General features: G+C 48.7%; 1 protein-coding gene across 2 annotated transcripts; it reads right to left on the minus strand.

Annotated features, from left to right (window-relative positions):
* Positions 1-3,517: 3,517 nt before the first annotated feature.
* On the minus strand, positions 3,518-21,993 carry myot (myotilin). Of its 2 annotated transcripts, XM_030116212.1 has the most exons (18): positions 21,874-21,992; positions 17,741-17,782; positions 17,365-17,536; positions 17,218-17,280; positions 17,001-17,142; positions 16,842-16,865; positions 16,636-16,755; positions 16,428-16,566; positions 10,705-10,924; positions 9,745-10,619; positions 8,193-8,343; positions 7,959-8,060; positions 7,329-7,366; positions 6,304-6,442; positions 5,983-6,190; positions 5,713-5,878; positions 5,431-5,564; positions 3,518-4,508 (listed from the first exon to the last, which is right to left on the minus strand). In XM_030116212.1, exons 2-18 carry the CDS (start codon positions 17,746-17,748, stop codon positions 4,366-4,368), a joined length of 2,844 nt encoding a protein of 947 aa, XP_029972072.1. In that variant the 5' UTR covers positions 17,749-17,782; positions 21,874-21,992; the 3' UTR covers positions 3,518-4,365. The 2 variants fall into 2 exon arrangements, with proteins under 2 accessions (XP_029972072.1, XP_029972083.1); XM_030116223.1 differs by lacking the exon at positions 7,959-8,060 and having other exon boundaries at positions 21,874-21,993.
* Between the last annotated feature and the right edge of the window lie 404 nt (positions 21,994-22,397).

The following is a 22,397-nucleotide window of genomic DNA, read 5'->3' on the forward strand; positions in this document are numbered from 1 at the left end:
TCCTTTTTAAAGGTGCTGTAGGCAGGATTCCGCATCTCCGCCATCTTGCTTTAGGGTTACCTAAGCAAGATGGCGATTTGACCCATCTAAGATGGCGATTTGAAACCCAGCACAGCCAATCCTGTCCTGTTTTCCCTGACATCACGCCCTCACACAAGTTAAGCCCCTCCCACAAGAACGTGAGACGAACGCCCCTCGACCAATCACGGTTAGAGCCTCATGGGCTCTTCTGATTGGTCAAAGATACCTGGAGCTGTGGAGATTCCTTTTCAGCTCAGAACAGAGACAGATGGAGACGCTGCGCCCTCGCGGTAGAGCAGTTATGCTACACTCCTATTTTATGATTATCAATGGATACTCTAACATTTAATCCAAAGAAAACAGAAAAATTAGCATTGACTAGCAAAATCCTGCCTACAGCAGCTTTAAAGTATACATTTTGGGAAAAAAATTAGCTCATCAGTGCTCCTACTGTAGCCTTACCGACTTCTTAAAGTTGAAATTTGAATTTTTTTTTTTTTTTTTTCATTTTTCACTCATCAATGGTCTTACCTTGTTATTACAGTAGAAAGAAAACATGTTTTCATTTTTCATTCATGTATGGTCTTACCTTTTTTTAAAGTATAAATTTTGAAAGAAAAATAACATTTCACCCTCAGTGGCCTTACCTCCTTTTCAAAGCTGATATTTTGCTAAAAAAAAATTTTTTTCTTCATTTTTCACTTATCAATGGTCCTACCTCCGTATTAAAGTAGAAATTCAGATTCTTTTACTTTAGCCTTCCCTCCTTTTAAAATACAAATTTTGATTTTTTTTTTCATTTAAGTAGAAATTAAAAAAAAAAAAAAACATGTTGTCATTTTTCATTCATCTATGGTCTTACCTCCTTTTTAAAGTATACATTTTGAAAAAAAAATATCACTCATCAGTAGCTTAGAGCCTTCCCTCCTTTAAAGTAGACATTTTGAATTTTTTTCTTTTCCCCACTCATCTATGGTCTTACCTCCTTTTTAAAGTATAAATTTTTATTTTTTTGTTGTTGTTATTTTTCGCCCATCAGTGGTTTACTATTGTCTCCTAAACCAGCCCCGCCCCCTCCTCCTCTGCGTTTGGATTTTGGAGCTGGGCTCAGTCTGGGTCGGAGCCCATAGAAGAGGATTTCACTATGATTTCACTCAGTTGTGAAACAGCTGAGCCAATCAGCGTTGCCGCTTTTTGTTTTCAATTTTTTTGGCGAATTGCGGAAGTGACACCATCACTGCGCACAGCGGAGATTACGGACTTTAACTTTAACCATCGTCTGAAAGCTGCTATAAGCAAAGTTAGAGCCAAAATACCAAGAATTACAACAATCAAGCAAGAGCAAGAGTCTGAGCCTGGAGAGTTTCTAACAGGAAAAGACGTTTTCGCGTGTCTTTGCGTGTAGAGAAGCTAGAGCTAATGAGCTAATGCTAACCCTTAGAGAAGCGAACACATTTTGATGACGTATTTGTTTTGAAGCGCTGATTGGCTGAAGTGCCTGTCAGTCAAAGGAGTAAGCAGCGACCCCTGCAGGAAGTTCCAATGGGCTCCTATCCAGACTAAGCCCAACTCCAAATCCAAATGTGGATGAGGAGTGGGCGGGTCTGGTTTACCAGGCTAGTTTACTAAAGCCTTACCTACTTTTTAAAAATTGAAATTTTGAATTGTTTTTTTTTTCTTCCATTTTTCACTCATGAAGGCTCTTACCTTGTTATTAAAGTAGAATTTACAAAAAAAACCAACATTTTTTCATTTTTCACTTGTCAATGGTCTTGTAATAGCCTTAACGCCTTTTTAAACCTACACTAAGGAACTTTTCAACCTTAATAAAACATTTTAATATCTTTTGTGATGATACTTACATGATGATACTTACAACTAGTTGAATGACCCTCTGTCACGGCCTGAGGGCGTCAGTATTGCTTCACTTGGACTGAGCAGCTGTGAGGAGGGTGGTAGGAACCCTGCTCACTAAAACACTCCAGATGTGCGAACTGCTTTACGGCGTGCGTCACATCATGATAGAACATTGTTTAGCCACCATCAGATTCATGACCTCGTCGCTATCCGTCCTTCACACAGCCACTGGAAACAAATGAAGGCGAGTTCAGTCCGACAGCACGCCACCGGGAGCAGCAATTTACAACGCCAGGCGCTAGTCCTCATGGGAACTCTAGTATTCCTTCAGGCAAAACACTACCGCTGTTGTCCACTGGCGCCGCCAAAATCAATGAAAACTGAAAGTTCCTTAGTGTTGCTTTAAAGTACAACATTTTGAAAAAAGAAATCATTTCTCACTCATCTATGGGCTTACCTCCTTCTAAAATAGAAATTAAAAAAATCATTTCTCGCTCATCTATAGTCTTACCTCATTTTTTTTTAGTACAGATAAAAAATGGTCTTACTATAGCCTGACCTCCTTTTAAAGTACAAATTTGGATTTTTTTTGGTCATATTTCCCTCATCGATGGTCTTACTGAAGCCTTACCTCGAGTATTCACCTTATTCAGGAAGTGCTGCTGGGCGGCGCCATTTTTGAGAGCAACTTCCAGTTGGCCGTCTTTGTGCTGCAACAACATCGAGTCCTCTCGCTACTTTAGCTACTTTTAACTGTTCTTTTAAGCGATTTTAATATGTTTGGCATCAGTTGTGCTGTCCGTGGAGCCACAACAACTGGGGAACAGATGATAAACAAAATCTCTACTTTAAAATGAGCTAAGGCTTAGCAGATCTTAGCTCATTTCAAAGTAGAGATTTTGATTTTTTTTTTTTTTTCATTTTTCACTCTTCAAAGGTCTTACTATAGCCTCACCTCCTTATAAAATTAAACATTAAAGAACAATTGTTTTTCACTCATTGATTTTCTTACAGTAATCTTAGATTAAATAATAATGATAATAATCTTATCTCTTTTTTAAAGTTGAAATTTTGAATTTTTTTTTTTCATATTTCCCTCATCAATGTTCTTAATGCATTACCTCCTTTTTAAAATAAAAATTAAACACATTTTTTAAAAAAAGTTTTTCACTCCTCAGTGGCCTTAGTTAGCTCCTTTTAAAGTAGAAATTTAGAATTTTCTTTTCACTTTTCACTCATTGATGTGTGTAGAGATTTTGATTTTTTTTTTATTTTTCTCTCATCAACGGTCTTACTTACTTAAGTTACTTCCTTTTAACTTAGAACTTTTGATACATATATTTTTCATTTTTCACTCATCAATGCACTTCCTATACTATCCTATATTCCTACCTCATTTTTAAAGTATAAACTTTGAAAAGAAAATCATTTTTCACTCATCGTTATCTTACTGTAGCTCTCTTTTATTAAAGTTGAAACTTTGTTTTTTTTTGTGTGTGGAGTTCATGAAGAGCTTTTTGATTGCTGTCAGAACCTGTCTGTAACAAAACTACAATACGGACTGGCGTGAATATATGTGAGTTCCCCTCACGGCCACCAGAGGGCGGCGCAGCTCCTTGAATAAAGACAGGAGGCCAGGCCGAGGCCAGAGACTTTATTCCTCATTCATACAGAACTGAACACAACAAACAGAAAACACTCCACTCCCTACAGGCCTCAGTCTGAAGGTACAGCCTGTAACCTTCTGCTCTCAGCTCCAAACATGACTGACCTGCAGAAAATCTGACCTTTAACCCCTGACCAGTCAATACGTCAGAGAGAGACCAGGCTTCCTCTTTCAGAGATTTATTATTGGGATTAAATGTCAGATTTTCACTTTGCATGCAGCTAAAAAAAAAAAAACTATTTTTCTGGGATTTAGTTGAAGAATCCATCCTGGAAGAAAGCCGGCACATGAAGCTCTGTTCTCAGGCCCCGTTTCCACGACAACAGTTCAGAAAACAATATAGCTAGCATGCCAGACCGTGTGTTTCCAGCGTCACCGTCGTGTAAACCGACGCCCAAAACACATCGGGAGTCCATCGCCTGAAGCCTGGAGGTGTAAACGGGGCCCGGGTTCTGGGTTCTGGGTTCTGGGTTCTGGGTTCCGGGCTCTGGGTCCTGGGTCCGAAGCGGGCCGCCGCCCCGGCGCCCGGGACTCTCCTGTGGAGCGCAGCGTCTTCATCTGCACTGCAGACGCAGACGGGCGCCGGAGCGGCGGCTCGCTCTGCGACTCGTTTCACGCTGAACAACTTCAAATAAATAGATTCAGACACTTTACACAGATCGGGAGGCTACGCTTCAAACAAGCACCGAGGGATTGTGGGTAGAAGCGATTAGAAGCAGTGCTGCGATTGGCTGAAACCTGGCAGCGTTACTGCGTTAGCGACACGTACAGAAATAGAACAGAATAAAATCACAGTTATGTTTCCAGCTTATGGGGTCTCCCTACAGCTCCTCGCTCTCGTACAGCGGCGCCGTGTGCTGGGCGGGGCTCTCCACTGTCAGGGCGGGAACGTGGCTCAGCGACGACAGCAGCTTCAGCGTCTTGGAGCCGGGCGGCGCCGTCTTCATGGCCGGGGTGGTCCGCGCTGTGGGGGACAAGAGCGTTCAGAGCTTCATCCAAAAAACAGCAGCTGCAACCAAGTGTGAGAATAAACTGAGCGGGAAAAGGCTCCATGTTCCTTCTTCACATCGCCACCAGTCACCCCCATGTGCACAGTGGCATTTAATTTATCATTTCAATCACATCTTTAAGTCAAAATGTCAGATTTTTCCCCAACTGGCTTCAGTCTGAAATGTTTGTAGGCGTTTGTCGTCACTTCCGATGGAGAAATGAAAATAAACAATGTCTGAAACATTCGGTCCTGCTGCTATGAAGTGAACAAGATGCAGATTTAACTTCTCTTTTGGACCAATCAGTCACTATTCATGTGAATTCTAACATAAGATAGGAAACATAACTGAATATTTAACCATAATCTTCAGCTCAGACTCCAGTCAAACATGGAGTTCCACAGGGTTCTGCGTTAGGACACATACTTTTTACATTAGAGATGCTTCCTGAAGGGAAACATCATCAGGAAACACTGTTACGCAGATGATACACAAACCTATTTATGAAACCAAATGATTAACTCATCAGATTAGAAGTTTGTCATAAAGACATAAAAACCTGGATGAGTTGAAATTTTCTCCTTCTGAACTTATATTTGTCCTGAAACACCAGAGAGAGAGCTGGTCTAAACATCTCGTGACACTGTGAGGAACCTGAGAGTCACTTCTTCTTCTTCTTCTTCTTCTTCTTGTTCTTCTTCTCTTTGTGTCGGCTCGCCGGTTTGATACCTGCTCTCACTTTCATCTCTCGGGGAGCAGCTGGCGTGTTATGTGACCGTGTGGAAACCTAACCCTCTGACTCTCTGTTTGCGACACTCTCCATCTGCTGTTTGATTTCACGGTTGCCGCGGCAACCGCAGGTGAGGCGTCTGCGTAGAAAGCCATAAAGAGACTCACTGCCCACGTCCAGCCTGGCGTTGCACGTGGACATGCCGGCCTCATTGATGGCAGAGAGGGTGTACCAGCCGGCGTCCGACTTCACCAGCCGCTCTATCAACAGGCACTGCCGCCCGGAGCCGTCCTGGTACAGACTGCAGGGAGGGACGGACACCGGCGTCAGAACAGAGTCCCATCGGTCCTGCTCCACACAGGAACCAGTACGAAACACCAACACACAACACAGTACAACACAGAGCGAAGGGAACCAAGCCACAGTCCCTCGTCCCCCCTCAGACTGGCCTCATTCTGTTGGGGTCAATGCGCAGCATGTCTTTGTCTTTCTTCCAGAAGAGCTGTGGCGGAGGCGAGGCGTCCACCTTGCACTCTAACCGAACGGTGTCGCCCTCCAGAGCTCTGGAGTTCAACATCTTCTGGATGAAGGTGGGCGGACGGAGAACCTCCTGAGCTGCAGGTGAGAGACAGACCACCGGGGCTGAGTGGCTCCCGCCCCGTCCAGACGAGCTCCCATCACCCCCCCCCCCCCCCCCCCCCCCCCCCCTTGGGCTTTACCTATGACGTCCAGCCTCATGGTGAAGCGGCTCTCGCCGGCACGGTTCCGGGCCACGCACTCGTACACGCCGGCGTGGTGCACCGTCACGATCTCGATGATGAAGGAGTGCATGCCCTTCTCGCACACCAGCATCTTGTGGTAGTCGTCCGGACGGATGGCTTTGCCGTCCAGGTACCAGCACACGTCTGGGGTCGGGAGGCCGCCCACCTGGAACAGAGGAAGGGGTACTCATGGGCTGCCGAAGACTGTTGCACTTTTTTTGCCGCAGCTTGATTCAAGAACTGATTGTCTGAGTAGTGGTTGGACAGTGAAGCCTTCACCTTGAAGTCGATCCTGCAGAAGCGGCCCTCCTCCACGGTCAGGTCGGGGGGGATCTGCAGGAAGCGCGGAGCGTAACATTTCTCCTGGATAGCCGATCCTTCGTTGCCCCGCTCGTCTGTCCCTGAATGGTGCCGCCCCCTGCAGAGGAAGATTACTTATTTATAACCTGACTTTAACCCACTTTCAATGGCTGAATTTCACAGTCCATACCGACCACACACACACACACACACACACACACACACACACACACACACACACACACACACACACACCGGTAAGAAAGCAATGAAACAGTCATAAGCTCGGTTCTTTTTCTGTCCGTCGACGCAGTGGGTCCTGCATTAACGAGCGGAGCCTCTTGTGACGGACGGACAGCTGCAGTGACGAGATACATTTAGTTTACAGTTATGGCCGCACAGCGCGTGGAGAGGAGGCCGACGGGATATAAATAGAGACGGATGAAAACTTCCAGTAAGATTTATCATCCTGACGCGTGAGATCTGCCCACTTCTCCTTCAGAGTTAGCAACGCGTCAAGTCATGGCCTCGTCGTGACGGTCTAAAACAAAGACGGGGATCGTTTTAGGTTCCGGTCTGAACAGAAACAATCACATCTTTTTGAAACCACCGTATTGAATAGTTCTTCTGCACATGCATGAGCAGATAGACAATAAAAACAATGGCAGCTTCCAGAATGTGTGGGTTTTCACAGAAACAACCCACATCGCCGACCTGTGGCCTGGCAGGATAACTACATCATGTTCAGAGTTTCCGTCCTTCCTGTCAAGGAGGACGTCATGTTCAGACGTTGCTGAGTCGTCTACCGTTGGATTGTTCTCCACTAACAGGGAAGGTGAACTGGTTTTGGAACGACGAGAGGCTGGTTAGCTTAACCCTTCTGACAAGTTGCTGACTTTAACGGTAAACCTGAAGTCGAAGGGAAAACCCCATGCTGGACGTTCCTGAGCTGGACTGGTTCCGGGTTAATGATTGAAGGATCGTTTGGATAAATTCAGACCTACCAGAGTCCACCTTTGTGTCGTCCTTCAGGTGATTCAGGCTGGAACAGAACAAACAGACGTCAGCCCAGGTTTCAACCGGACCGACCAACAGGGTGACAGCAAAACGCCAGGAGAGGCAACAAGTGTTTGTGTGTGTGTGTGTGTGTGTGTGTGTGTGTGTGTGTGTGTGTGTGTGTTCTGACACAATGGTCCTGTTGTCACCAGTGAAAGGCTTGTTCTCAGAAAAGAGGCTGGAAATAGCCGCTGACAAACCCTGTTGGCTTGAGAGGTTGTGTGTGTGTGTGTGTGTGTGTGTGTGTGTCTGAGACAGAGTCAGCGAGAATAGATAGTGTAAAGCCCTGTGAGCGGTGGAGGCTTTCTGAGAGAACAATCCCACACAAACCCTCTCTCACACACACACACCCACACACACACATTATGAAGTGGTCAGAGTGACGGCATGAGGCGGCTCACTCCGGCTTTTTCAGCCGTGGGCCCGTCGGGAGGCCCAGCGAGGGGAACCGGGCTCCCAAAACGGCTGCTTCAGAGCAGGATGGAAACAGAGATGCAATCTGCAGCACGCCGCTGAGACCCGAGGGTTTTAGTGATGAACGCCAAGCCCAGTGAAGGAGCAGAAGTGTCTTCATGTACCTGGTGGAGCTGTGAGTCTGAAAGACCGTCTTGGTCAAACATGTAGGTGGCGCTGTCTGGACCCAGCAGCCTGCGAGCCATACGCTCCTCATAGGACAGTTTCTGTCAAAACGAAGCTCGGTGTTGTTAAAGCGTCACGCTGCCGGCGGCGCTGCGTCCCGCTGGGCGGACCGCTGAGGGAGGAAGTGTAGGGTTGTCCCAGTGCCGACACTCAGAAACACACACACTGCAGACCTGGCCGGTTCTCCGCCGGGCGTCCTTGGAGCGGAGCTTCTTCTCCAGATCCTGGATCAGGGCGTCTTTGGAGCCCTGGATGTCTTCGTCTGTGGAGCGAGCGGAAGACGGGCGAGGAGCGACAGACTTCTTCAGGATGGGCTTGGGAAGGCTGCGAGACGGAGACAGCAGGGAAACCACAGGGATCAGTCTGAGGCTACAGGAAACCAGTGAACAAGCACGAGACGGGCTTCAAATGTTCACTGCATTTGTCAAAAAATAAAACATTAAAAGCTCAAAACTGAAATAAACATTTCGTACCAGAAATGTCTTCAAGCTTGTCCAGCTTCAAAATAGTTTCAGCACTTTCCAAAAGTCCGTAGTTCAGATTAGGTCAGGCTGGTTAATTTAGAACAGTTGATCTATTTCTTGGTGAGCTTTGATTCTTTTCAACCTTTAACTCAGTTTTCTGACTCTAGTTTTTCTCTCAAACATCTGAAGCCTCATCGTCAATCTTCAGGTTTCATGATAGATTAAAGTGTATAAAAGTACTTTTGCTGGTCAAGTTGCTCAAAACCTCCAGATATTTATTTAAACAATAATAATTAAACAATAGTCTTGTTTAAAAACGATCTGTCTGGTCGATGGTTTCCTTGTTGCTTGTTGGTTATACATTTTAAAAGTCTGTTGATGTTTCTTCCATTTGGTGCCATTTGGAGAGAGAACTTGGGATGAGCAGCAGAACTGAAACGTGTCCACATCTTTCCAGTGACTGCCAAACCACGTTCTGCCATTGTTGACTCTTGTCCTGAGTGTCCAGAGCTCCAACATCCTGACAGTAGAGTCTGTTAAAGCTGAGAGCTTCCCTGCAGCCCCCACAGAGAGAGCTTTATCAAGATTAAAAGCCCCGCCAGCAGCCCTGAACTCGACCCCACTGGAGCTCTGAGGGATCAGCCTGGACGGGCTGCTGGAGCCACGCCGGCCTGGAGCGGGCTGGAGAGCGCCGTGAGGGGGCGGGGCCAGGCGGGAGCGGCTGTGTGGCTATGGAACACCCTGCCCAAGCTGCTGGTTGCTCAAATGGCTCTGATCGACAATCCACCAAAGAAGAGTCAAGACTAAAATAAAACGCCACTCAAGGGAAAAAAAACAGACACACTCAGCGCCGCTGTTCATCCCACAAATGCATGTTTCTTACACATGTGGCACCGTTATAATAAAATAAATTATTTATAATGCAGATGCTTTCTGTTGCATACTTTGGCCCCATTTAAACAACAATGTTTCCAGAAGAAGGCCAAGATCTGGACCTGGACCTGGACCAGGAGAATCTGGACTGGGAGTCGTGACATTCTGGAGGCAAACATTGCTATTGTCCGTCTACTGAGCATGTGCAGGAAAACTATTTAAAACTACAAAGTAGCAGCATTTCAGAAAAGTTGCATTTTCTCTCCGTTTCCATGGAGACGGAGTCCAAACGTTGGCACCACAGCGTAAACAGACGCCCAAAACTCAACGGAAGTTTTCCAGATTCAAACGGAGGCCTTAATATGAACACTTCACTTCCAGAACTTACATGCTGGGCGTCTGCTTGTAGCCGGCGGGCAGAGAGACCACCGCCGGCGGCGCCCTGCCGTCACCGGAGGGAGAGCCGGGAAGGTCGGAGCGAGGGGTGGAGGGAGAGACCGGGAAAGGCTGCTGGTGGAGGGAGGACGGCGAGCCGGCGGCCCTCAGGGGCAGCAGGGGGCTGGAGGGGGAGAGCGGCGAGCGGCTGGGCGACGGTTTGGAGAACGCCGAGAAGGAGGACTGGGAGGGCAGCACGGAGCACAGGTAGGCGGCGGGCGCCGACATGACGTCCTGGTTGGCGGGCAGGCTGGCGCTGCCGAGGCCGGTGGCGCTGGGGACGCTGGGGGTGAGGGTGATGGTGGAGCGCAGGGTGGTGCGGGGAAGGGTGGAGGCCGGGGAGGGGGTGGCGGTGGCGGGGGGGCTGAGGAGAGGGGCGACGGAGGACGCTGGCGTGGAAATGGGAGAGTTGAGGCTGGAGGAAGACGGGGAGGACTTGGCGGTCCCATTGGCCTGGATCTGGGTCTGGGTCTGGATCTGGGTCTGGGTCTGGGTGTGGCTCTGGGTCTGGGTGTGGCTCTGGGTCTGGGTCTCACTGAGGCTCAGGGACTGTAACTGGGACTGAGTCTGTGACATGGACCTGGACACCGACTGGCTCTGCGTGGACTTGGCCTGCGTCTCCACGGCGGTCTGCGCGGCGCCGGGGCTGTGGTCCTGGTTCTCCTGGGCCTCTCTCAGCACGCTCTCGTAGCTGGGCGCCTGGAACGCCGGCTGCGACTGGATGAAATGCCGCGGCCGCTCGTAGTTGAAGGCGCTGGGAGGGAAGGCGCTGGGGGTGAAGGTGGGCAGGTCGGACAGGTTCATGTTGCCGGTTGCGGACTGGGAGGACTGGAGGAGAGAGGTCACAGACCGGGTCAATCGGCGGATCGGAAAACCTTCAGGACGGAAACACACTCGTCGGAAAGGCTCTTACTGCGAAAGTCAGCTTGCTCGGGGTGAAGAGTTTGGGCGCGGCGGCTTTCTCCGCGGCCGGCGACGGCGGCGAGGGCGGAGGCGGAGGAGGGCTGGGCGTACGGGTCTGGCTCGTGGCCACCTCCGGTGACCTCTGACCCTCAGAGCTCAGGGCACTCTCCTCCTCGCTGCGACCGAACGCTTCCTCAGAGGAGTGGTTGGCCGGCTGAGGCTCGGGGAAACTGGCAGAGGAGAAGCAGAGTCTTCAGCACAGCTTTTCAACAGACTCGTTACAGAAAACAAGCAATTAAGAGAGAAGAGAGAGGAAATTTAACCTGAGAATGAGCACAGTGTATAATTTATATTTGAGAATTATTTCTATTTTTATTTTTATAAGTACCCTAACCCTTTGTGGTTTGGACAAAAAGACAAACGGCCCCCAGCTCCACAAGCGGCAGTGGGCCGTCTAATGAGGCTGACAGATCACGGCGGTTCTGCTCCAGTTTCAGCCCACTCAGGGGTTTTCTTCCACCCGGACCTCTGCTCTTCCACCAGGAAGGAATGCTGTTGCCGTGGCGACCGCGCGGTCCCGGCATAATGACAATAGCAGCGCATTTCCACGCAGGCGCGCTGACTGGCGGTTCTCCTGAGGGCACGGGACGGTCCGGGCATCAGCTGACCTGCACCAGACGCTAATCTTCAGCCAGGATCAGGACTCTCTGGTGAACTCATGAAGCTGTGGAAACCCGCTGACAAGACGTAAAACCTCATGGACGTTCCATCAAACAATCCCACAAAGATCCTCCACACACCACAGTCTGACCGGCTGGAGTCCAGCAGCAACACTCATACTTAACCTTCAAGAACCAAATAATACAGCAAAAGAGACGGTGTTTGTGACTTTAGGAGGGAAACTATCTGCTGCTGACCATCCGAGAAGAGGGTCAGTTAAAGACCAAGAGGACTTAGATAACAGGACCCTGGTGTAACGGGTCGAGGTGCTGGTTCAGGAACTACAAATCCGTGAAGACTCACCAGCTCAGCGGGACGGTTAAATCTCGTCCAAAGATCGTCGAGGAACCTTTTCCCCTCCTTAGAGGAGCTTTCTAATCGCTGCTGTCTGCAAATCCAGGGTCATGAAAATCTGAAATCTCGGGAGACGCCTCCAAAGAGCTTAAATACCTGAGCTACCAGCTCAAGCCTGATTTATGCTCCATACGCCAACGATATGCCTTCCCTCGAACCTCCTCCGCACAGCCTCCGTGTCACCCGACACGCACCTCCAACAAGCTAGCTTCTACCTCGCCACTACAGTCTGCTAGTTTGCACCCAAAGCTAAAATTTGAAGCATTACTGCCAAGCTTCCTGCCAAATTGATCATTATCAGCAATGAGATGATTTTTTTTTTTTTTTTTTTTTTTTTAATTCAAGCAAGCAGTATGGTTCTACATCTCTCATCTCATTTCTGCTTTCTGGTTTCTTGTTAGCATCGTTGTAGCATTCTTGTTAGTGTTGTTGGCATTTGGCCCAAATAACTTGACTCTAACCACCATTAACTCATCAGTTCACACACTGAGTCCACCAGGGTCGCAACCGTCAGTCAGCACCAATCAACAATCCAAACACGACGGCTGCAACGGATGCAGCTCCATGCTACTGAATAAACCTCTTCATTATGGAACCATCTCAGCCTTCGGCATACATGATTTTTAAAGATTAGCCTTCAAAACAGGCGTTAGCCATAGCACAAGAGCTAACACTGGAGGACAATTATTACCATATTTACCAGACTATAAGCCACATCTGTCAAAAAGTCTGTTTGTTCGAAGATGTGGCCGTTGTGCTGAAAGCCCAGGATTAGGCTTCTTCTTGTACTGGTGGAACAAGGACCCCCTGCTGTGCAGGACCAGGACCGGGAGCCTGTACCGGCCAACTTATCCAGGACACATCGCCAGTCCATCACGGTGTCAACGCTTCGGGTCAGGGGAGCATTCACGCACGTATACAACCGGCGGCGGCCAATCACAAGCCAAGGCGGTGCATGTAAAATACATGTTGACAGCTGACCGGTCCAGTAACGTCTGTGTCTGCCTGTTCTTCAACAAGGTCAGCAGAGGCTCAGCTGATCGACCACACACACCATCTCCATTCACAAGAACAGACGCCAGCCTGAGAAATAAGAACTATTTAAAACCTCACCAAAATCAAAGTGTGAAAACAGTCAGAACCGTGTGCTGGGTGCCATCGGTTCTCTGCATAAAAGAAATCTGAGTACATGTGTGTGTACATGTGTGTGTTACTATGTGTACTTGTGTGATTAAGTGGGCAAAGCTATATTTGTCTTGGTATTCAGACATCAGCTGGCAGGTGCAGACACTCTACTGGTGACACACACACACACACACACACACACACACACACACACACACACACACACACACACAGCATTGTGGAGAGGAACATGCCGAGCTTTCTCCAAGTCCTCTGCATGACCGACTGCTTCAACAGGACCTCCGACAACTTTGAAAATAAATACTAAAAGGTGAAGAAACAGCATCTCGTCAGTACACACCGACCCCGCAACATTTCCTGAGCTTCAACAAGAATATATCTGCGATCAATCAAGATCTGCAAGTATTTAAAGAGAACCACTGATGTACACAACGGGTCCGGGTCAAACTGTTGTATCTGGCTGAAAACCGGCACACAGGAGTCGTCTTCGGAGGATTTATCAGCGTGGAGCTGCAGCTGAAACTACACATTTACTGCCACATTATCTCTGTTGACTTTGCCACTCGTTACTGTAACCACTGATTCTACCACAGCCTCGCTGTCTGACAGCTCCCTCCTCTCACTGTCTCAAACCTGTTTCCTACCCTTCATATCTCTGGAAAAGCTGCAAAATCTAAACACCTGTCACATATTTCCCGGTGCGGTGGCTCTACACTGCATGAAAAGTTATTAATGTGACACAACACTCTTTGAAAATGTGTGATTTCGGTCACTGCTTGTGGAGTCCCCCAGAGCTCAGGACTGGGACACCAACTGTTTCTACTATACATTCAGTTACATCTGTAAGATTCCAGAAATACGACAGGTTATTCAGTTTGCTGATTAAACAAATATTTTCTGCTGAGGTGAGAATTTACAGCAGTGATTGGAGGAAATCAGAGGAGAATGAAGTAACGTCAGAAGGTGGTGTCTGTTACTCGTTACACCATCTTGTCGTACAGACTGGATTCACAAGACCGGATGAGGTGGAACTCCCAGATGGCTAACTTGTTATATTGTAACTTTGGTTATTTTCTCTTTACATTTTGTTCAATGAGGTGATGAAGAAAATAAGAATGGAAGCTGGAATTTAAAACTAAACGACTGTAGGTAAAACTAACCTGTCTCACGGCGGTCTAAACCCAGCTCACGATCCCTGTTAGAGGGAGGACAATCCAACGCTCGGTGAAGACGAGAGGAAGAGTCGACGTCGAAGGGTCACAACGCAACGGCGTACATGACAATGCCAACACGTCAGGCGAAAAAGCTTTCAAACAACAGGCTCATGAGAATCCAAACCAGCAGCAGCTGCCCTTCAGGTCCTCCTCACTCCGTCTGATCACTCTTTCAGCCGCACTTGAACTTGAAACTGGCCAGAGAACCTCGACGTGACCTTAAAGCTGCAGCCTGCAGCCGACGGCTTCTGAACAACTGTTGTTGTGTGAGAAGAGATGGAAGGGGTGGGAGAGGGGGGGGGGGGGGGTTCTGAAGGACACCGTCGCCATGTCTGCTCTTCACATTACAGATGAGATCATGGACCAGACGGGGATACAGAGCGGACGGCCAAAACATACTTCACACCACGAAACTGGAAGACGAGGACATCAAGACACATCAAACCCTGGAAATCCTCTGCTGGGCAGCATCTCTTAACCTGCCCCACCTCTACTGAACCCTTCCCCACCTCCACCTCCCACCCTGCAGGACCGAACCCTTCCCCACCTCCACCTCCCACCCTGCAGGACCGAACCCTTCCCCACCTCCACCTCCCACCCTGCAGGACCGAACCCTTCCCCACCTCCACCTCCCACCCTGCAGGACCGAACCCTTCCCCACCTCCACCTCCCACCCTGCAGGACCGAACCCTTTCCCACCTCCACCTCCCACCCTGCAGGACCGAACCCTTCCCCACCTCCACCTCCCACCCTGCAGGACCAAACCCTTCCCCACCTCCACCTCCCACCCTGCAGGGATGCACCTGGATAGTGTTCAGCTGATGCCGATTCCACTAAAGTTACAAAAAGACCAAAAAGGTTCAAAAATGTACATAACCGATGTTCACCAGCAGGTAAAGAGTGAATGACAGGGACACACTGGAGCTCCACAGATTATCTCAGAGTCTATTTTCAGTACCACACACACAAAAAACTTAAATACAATACGAACAGTTACATTTCCAAAGGATTGTATTAAAACCACATTTCACCTCAGTTTCAATACATTTAGAGACAAATTAAAAATCGTCAAAACTTTTTTTTCCTCAATAAAAAATTATAATATGCAAAAAAAACAAACAAACAAACAAAAAAAAAAACTTTTCTTAGTATCTTGGATGAATCAAAGCGCCCAGAGAAGCCGCCCTCGGGCTTCGGGGGTTTCTTACCCCGTGAAGCGCTCCTCCTCCGCCGCGGGGCAGCGGCTCCGTGCAGGCGGGCTGACGGCGGAGTGTGTGTGCGGGCAGGAGCGCTCCGGTCCCCGCAGGACAAGCGGCGGAGGACCGGAGAGGGGGGCGGACCGCCCTGACAGGTGACAGCGCGCGGCCACGAGGACGCACGTGAACGAGCGCGCTGAGTCTTCCCTGTGACGTCACGCTCGTTTATTTACCCGCCGCCGAAGCTCACGCGACACCACGTGGTGAAACAGGAGAACTACAGCAGGAGCGGGGGGACTGTCGATCGTTCCACTCATAGATATATATAGAAACAGTTTTTATGTGATATCTATGGTTCCACTCACATTATCCAACTAAAAAAAAAAAAAAAAAAATGCAAATTATACAAAAAAAATCCCAAACCCTCATGTTTATACTTTTTTTTATATTTTTGCCTATTTTTATATTTTATATTATATTTATGATGAAATATGACGTCTGGCCAGACCAGAGAAGAAATTAATTTGTCAGTTAATTGTAGAGTTGTAATCAAGACCAAGACCAAATGAACGTAAAATGTAAAAAAAAAAAAAAAAAAAAAATCATAAAAATAAATAAATAAATAAATAAACAAATAAATAAATGAAATCCCAAGGTAGAAAAAAATGACATATTTTTAAAAATGGCCACAGCTTTACATGAGATCCAAAACATCATAAAGGCAATAAAATAAACTGTAAAACTCTTTCCGATTCTGCAACTTTATGAGCCATGTTATCATCAATTCAAAGGTTAGAGAGGCAATAAGAAAGAAATTCTTTGCTAGAAATAATTAAAATCATTCTCATTTTCAACCTGTCACTAAATGTGATGTGGAGTAATATTTGTTATTACACACTTAAATATGCTTTAGTTGGTACAAAGGAGCCTTTTATTTTTTTGTTTGTTTTGAAGAAATGTCATTTTGGCAGAGTTTGAATTTAGGCTTTATTCTGAGGAGACGCAGCACCCTGTGGTTTGTAAAGTGATAGTTCCACAGCTTTTTCTGGGGCCACAGCAGTGTGACGTCTGAGCAGATTCCCGTGTCAGAAGCTTCTACTCACTCGGCCTCCAGCGCGCTGTCCTCAGGAGGGCTGTCGGGCCACTCGGGGGGCGGCAGGTTCATGAAGTCCTCCCCTCCGGTCTGGGGCGGAGCCGCCTCCTGCTGGGGGAGGGTCTCCATCTCCAGCTGCTCCTCCAGGTCTGTGTGGAGGAGGCAGGGTGAGAGGGGAAGGCGTCGCCGTGGAAACGAGCCCTGAGAGGACCACCCACCGTTGTAGACCTCCAGGGAGGCGGAGCAGGACACGGTGCCGTACGGGTTGATGACCACGCACTTGAAGCGGCCCGAGTCCTCGGGGAAGGCCTCGGTGATGACCAGGGTGCACAGCTCCTCTGCAGGGGGCCACAGGGGGCGAGCGCCACGTCAAAACTGACCAACCGCTACACAACACACCCGTTTCCCGTCCGCTGAATCTCACCTGGCACCGAGGCGGAGCTGGCCTCTGGAGAAACAAGAGAAAGAAGAGTTTCACATTTCAGCCAGGCTGGCGGCCATGTTGGATCAAGGCTCAGCTGAAGCCGGTCTAACGGGCCGCCGTCCGGCTCCCAGCTGTATCTCACATGAAACACACACTCACTCTTGCGCAGTATCCTGAAGTCGTCCGAGTCCAGGATCTGCTCGTCCTCCCTGTACCACATGACCTGCAGGGGCGGGGTCCCTCGGAGGCGGCACTCCAGGACCACCAGCTGCCCCTTCACCGTGGACACGTCATGGAGGACCTGCGGGAGAGCAGTCTGGTCAGAGCCGGCTCGGACCAGCAGGTCCTTCGTGACTCCGCGGGGTGGAGGGCAGACCTTAACGAAGGCGGGCGCCACTCCCGTCCCCGAGTACTGCAGGGTGGAGACGGGACTCTGAGTCTGAGGAGGACAGAAAGCACGGATTCAGTCCTGACGGTCCTGGTTCGCCTGGAAGCGTCACGCCGACGCGGTCCGCCCAGTTACCCTCTGCGGGCTGACGCTGAGCGGCTGCACCAGGCTGGAGTGCCTCTGAGCCAGGACGGAGGACGAGCACGAGGACAGCTCCCGGGACGAGGTCAGGGAGGAGGACGAGGACGAGGACGAGGAGGAGATGGTCAGGGACATGGTGCTGGTCTTCTTCTGCACCCTCTGGACTCTGCGGAGCGGACCAGACCAATCAGGTCTCTGGTTTTCTGAGAGGAGGGAGACTCAAGAAGCCCACTTCCTTTATTCTCATTAATTCTTTTCTAAAAGCAGCAGGCTGGAAAGTCTCAGCTGAAACATGTCTCCGCACAGAAAAACAGCAGAGCGAGGAGGAGTGTGAGGCTTGAAGCAGTTGAGAAGTGGCTTTCTGACTTACTGTGCCATGTCTCAGGCGTTCCAGGAGGCAGCAGCAGGGGTCCTGTGAACAGAGGAGGACTCTCAGAAACCTGTCACACGGTCAGCGGTCATTTCTGACCCTAACCTGTGTGTATTTTGTTGTGTGTTTGTGCCGGGCGGGATGTAAAGCCTGTGAAGGTTTGTCTGAGTCTCTGTTTCCACGCAGGAAGACGCATGTAGCCGTCCTGCCAGGTGCCCGTCCACAACCAGGAGCGACCCGGGCTCCAGTATGTCTGACATCTTGGCGCGTGAGGTGTGACGGTAAGACGACCTGCTGCACCAGCTGAACCAGGGACACCCTGAAGTCAGTCTCTAAATCCTACGTCGCTTTGATCCACAGACTTCAGAACATGAGCGAGGATCAGCAGGAAGAAGGACCCGTTCAGTTCGCAGCAGAGGAAGCTCCTCTGAAAACATCTCAGTGAAGCAGCGTCTCAGAGGCTCGGCGGTCGACAACACAGCAAGAGAATCTTCAGGACTCCAGCAGAAACATCTCTAAAAGAGTCTCTGCTGCTCCTGCCAGGATTATTTCAGCCACTAGAGGTCACTAAAGGTCACAGCAGTTCAAGAAATTCTCAGAATTCCGAAAAAAACAGAATGAACAGAGTTGACTGAAGCCTTGGACTCAAGTATCTTAATTATTTAGTGTTTTTGATGATTGTCTCCATTAGAATAGAAAACCCACTTTATTTGATCGTACATGGAGATCTCCTTCATCCGTCCCTCTTCTGGACTTGATTGGTTCAGTGGATCTTAATGTCAGTTTGTGGTGTTAATGATCCTAACTGCTTTCAGCACCAAGATAGAAACCAACGGAGATTAAAATCATGAGAATATGAAGAATATTGAGTGTAAATCACATCTCCTTCCTGTTAGAAAAGGTTATGCAACGTTCAAAGTGTGTTTGGTAACAAAGAAGGCTTTTGAGCTTCAGCAACAAAGCTGCAGGGACAGCAGATCTGCAGTCTGACGCTCTCTGGAGTTTCCAAACCTATCAAACCCTCGGTTAAACCTGGAAGTGTCACTCAGCTCCCATAAATCCCTGTGAGACTCAGAGAGCCAGGCAGGATCGTCCATCAGGGTCTCTAATGGGAGCTATGTGAAATCTTTCATCGTTTTGCACCCCAAAGACTCCCACAAATCCCCCCGACCCCGCCCTCCCTCCTCACGGCTCCGTCCCGGGCCCCCGAGGAGGGGCGGGCTTCGGGTTTCCAGGCTAAATTAAACCGTGACCCCTCCCAGAGAGAGCAGGACGTCTTTAACCCCGGACGAATCCAGCCGGCTCCCAGCAGATAAACAGGAAGAAGAACTGAGGATCTCCAGAAACCCGCCTGGTTGTTCCTTCTGTCTGGAGGAGTCTGGATCACCATCACACACAGTGGACAGAGTCAGGCCAGCAGCGTCAAACATACGGTTTGCAGCCCAATACGGGGCCGCCAGAAGGCCTGATCCACAATGACAGAAAAATCAGGAAAAAGGCAAACCATCCAGACTTCTTGGTCACTAAAGCCAGGAACAATGACAACATGCTCAGAATATCCCATCATGCAGTTCCACACCTCGATCTTCATTCAAGAGCTGCAGAACTCTGTGAGTTTTATGACTCCAGTATGGAGCCGTGAGCAGACTGAGTGTTTCCCGCCTGCAGCTCCTCCTCCAGGGTCTGAGCTCCTCTCCGGTTTAAGCTTCCTGAACTCCGATCATCACGCTGTTATGAATATTCAGCAGTTATGTCAGAGCAGGTTCAGGTTTATTTCAGTTTCATCACGTCCGATGTGAGCATAATATAAAAGACTGAAGTACGGAAATTCGTTTCCAAATTCTAAATATGACAACATTTTGAATATGAAAGAAAACTGCATCCGGTAAATCATGAGAACTGTACGATGAGAAAAGTGTTATTTCTGGGAAAAGAAATCTCAAGACACAAAGACATCCCCAGAACGGAGGCAGCCTCGCTGTTTTCTGGGTATCGTCATCAAACCAATACGAAGATGCAACGTCTGGACGTTCGGTGCAGCTTTTTCATTAATCCTGAACTGACTCAGTCCTGACAGCAACGTGAAACAAGAAAGGCTGCAGCGTTGGCATAAACCTGGAGCTCTTTGTTTTTTTGAATAAATACTTTTTAGTTTGAATAACTTCATTTTAAAAGACCTAATTTTCCATCTAGCTCTGATGCATTGTGGGTGTTTGCTACACTGGGTGACTATGAACTCGTTAAGCAGTCATCAATATATTAATAGTAATAATTTAGAATATTGAGTCACTGAATTCTCCTTCGGTTTCTCAATAACTTCACATCCATGAAAGACGTTTGAAAAGCAGCTGAGCTGCTTTCAGATCTTGGAGAAAATGTTCTGGCTGCTTTATTTTCACGTTGGACCTGAACAGAGTGATCTCCTGTCAGAAAAACCTTCTCTCTCAGTCTCTCAGGTATAAAGGATCCTTCTGCCCCTCCTGGGCCTGGTCTTGGACTCCTTCACCTCTGACTCTTAAAACTCCTAAACTGTTGGTGGATGAGTCTGACTTTCTGGTTCAACACCATCCATGACGGAGTCGGTTTACGATTTTCTTTTGCATCATGTGTTCACCGGACAGCTTCGACTAATTAAACGATATGTGGGTGAGCTGGCGCTTTGGAACATCAGTGAGTTCCAGATGTTCCATCTCCACACCTGGAGGTTAAGGGACTTATTCTTTCTAAGGCCTTGTTTACCAATTACCAGTGAAACTACAAAGACAGAACTTGAAGGATTCATTCATAATGTGCAGTGTTGTACTCTTGAATTTAGCAGCTCTTTTCCAATAAAGTCTCCGTTACCAACTGTCTGGACTGCATTTTATTTCGTACACTGAGTTACTGACGGAACCAAAACCGAGGAGGAGTGACAGATTGAAGGAGCTTCAATGTTTACGGTGCTGTTCACAGCACTAAAGATGAAAACAACATCATGTCCAGTCTGAGAGACACGGAGTTCAACCGGAGCAGTCTGGCCTGTCGCGTTTGAATGTTTCTGGTTGAGTTTCGGCTGCAGAGCGACGACCCTTCAACTCCCTCCTGGCTGGACGAGACCGATTTAGACCAGGTCACCTGATCTGTCCGAGCACCAACCACAGGCTGAAAACAGGGCCGCGCACGCACGCACGCACACACACACACACACACACACACACACACACTGCGGCTCAGCCTCAGTCGGTATGCCTCGGGTTGCCTCACCCTGCCGGCTATATAACTGACACACTTTTAATTTTTCACTTCCACCCTTTAAGCCCCCAGAACGGATGTAACAGATTTTTCCCGCCCCCTGCAACATATTGAAACACACACACACACACACACACACACACACACACACACACACACACAGTTACATCACCACTCCGGCGCAGATATACTAACAGAAAAGTAAAAACTGCAGCAGATTTTCAGCAGACGCTAGCTAGTGGGCTAGAAACAGACATTAGCTTTGATGCTAATTTGATTGATACACTGATTTTCCAACGTAACTCATTTGATGGACGAATAGATACCAACAAAAGATAACTAAATAAAAAAATGCTAACTCGTTAGCTTCTTAGATAAATCGATATATCTCCAGTTTGGAAGCTGAACAGCTAATTGAACTGATGCTAGGTGGCTAGAGAGATAGATAGACAGATAGATAGATAGATAGATAGATAGATAGATAGATAGATAAACAGATAAACAGATAAACAGATAGACAGACGAGGACACATGACACAGCAGGTATATTTAGCAGCAGACGGGCAGATCTTCCCAGCTGTCCTCTTTTCTTTGCCGGCTCGCTCCCTGCCTGCGGTTCTGCCCTCGGTATCAATAACACCCGGTATCAGGAACCGAATGGCCCTCCACCAACTCAAGTGCAGTGTTTGATTATCTGATTGCCAAGACTTTTCGTGCTCGCTCCTCTCCAACCAATCAAAACAGGGTCCATCCCATCTCCAAGAAGCTGCCTGGAAACTCCGAGCAAACCGGAGAAAAGCGGCCTGGAACCGGCTGGACGCTCACACAGGTGGTTCCAGGATATGTGGACCGGGCCCGGGCCGCCGTCGGTACCGTGAGGCAGAACGCCGCCCCCTCCTTACCTGAGCGCTCTTATTCCAGCGGGATCGAAATAGCAGAAACGGTAACGGCGGAGGTATTGATCCAGGAGGATGATCGAAATGCTAAAAGCCACAGTGCTATGTGAGTGTGTGGCTGCCAGTCATGGCTCGGTCACTGGACGCCCCCGGCTCACAACGCGCTGACACACACACTCACACACAAATACACATGCGGCCGGCTTGTTTTAGTGTGTGTGTGTGTGTGTGTGTGTGCTGGAATGGGGTTAGGAGGGAATCTGAGGCTGGTGTGTGGGGGAGATAGAGAGAGAGAGGAGGGCAGGTGGGGTTCAGCTGGGGGGGTACAAAACCATGACCGGATCAACTCTTCCCCCCGACAGGTGTCGCACGGCCCTGTGTTTACTGCTAACGGGGGCGAGGAGGGGATTAAACGCCGTATGGAGCGATTACAAAGCAACAGGACGTATTACGACATGAGAGAGTGAATCAAGGGCGGTCTGAGGCGTCACAGGAGGAAGGGGCCAGGAAACCTGCTCTGGTGCCACTGA

The sequence above is a fragment of the Salarias fasciatus genome, chromosome 2 (assembly GCF_902148845.1).
Source record: "Salarias fasciatus chromosome 2, fSalaFa1.1, whole genome shotgun sequence".
Taxonomy (NCBI): Eukaryota; Metazoa; Chordata; class Actinopteri; order Blenniiformes; family Blenniidae; genus Salarias; species Salarias fasciatus.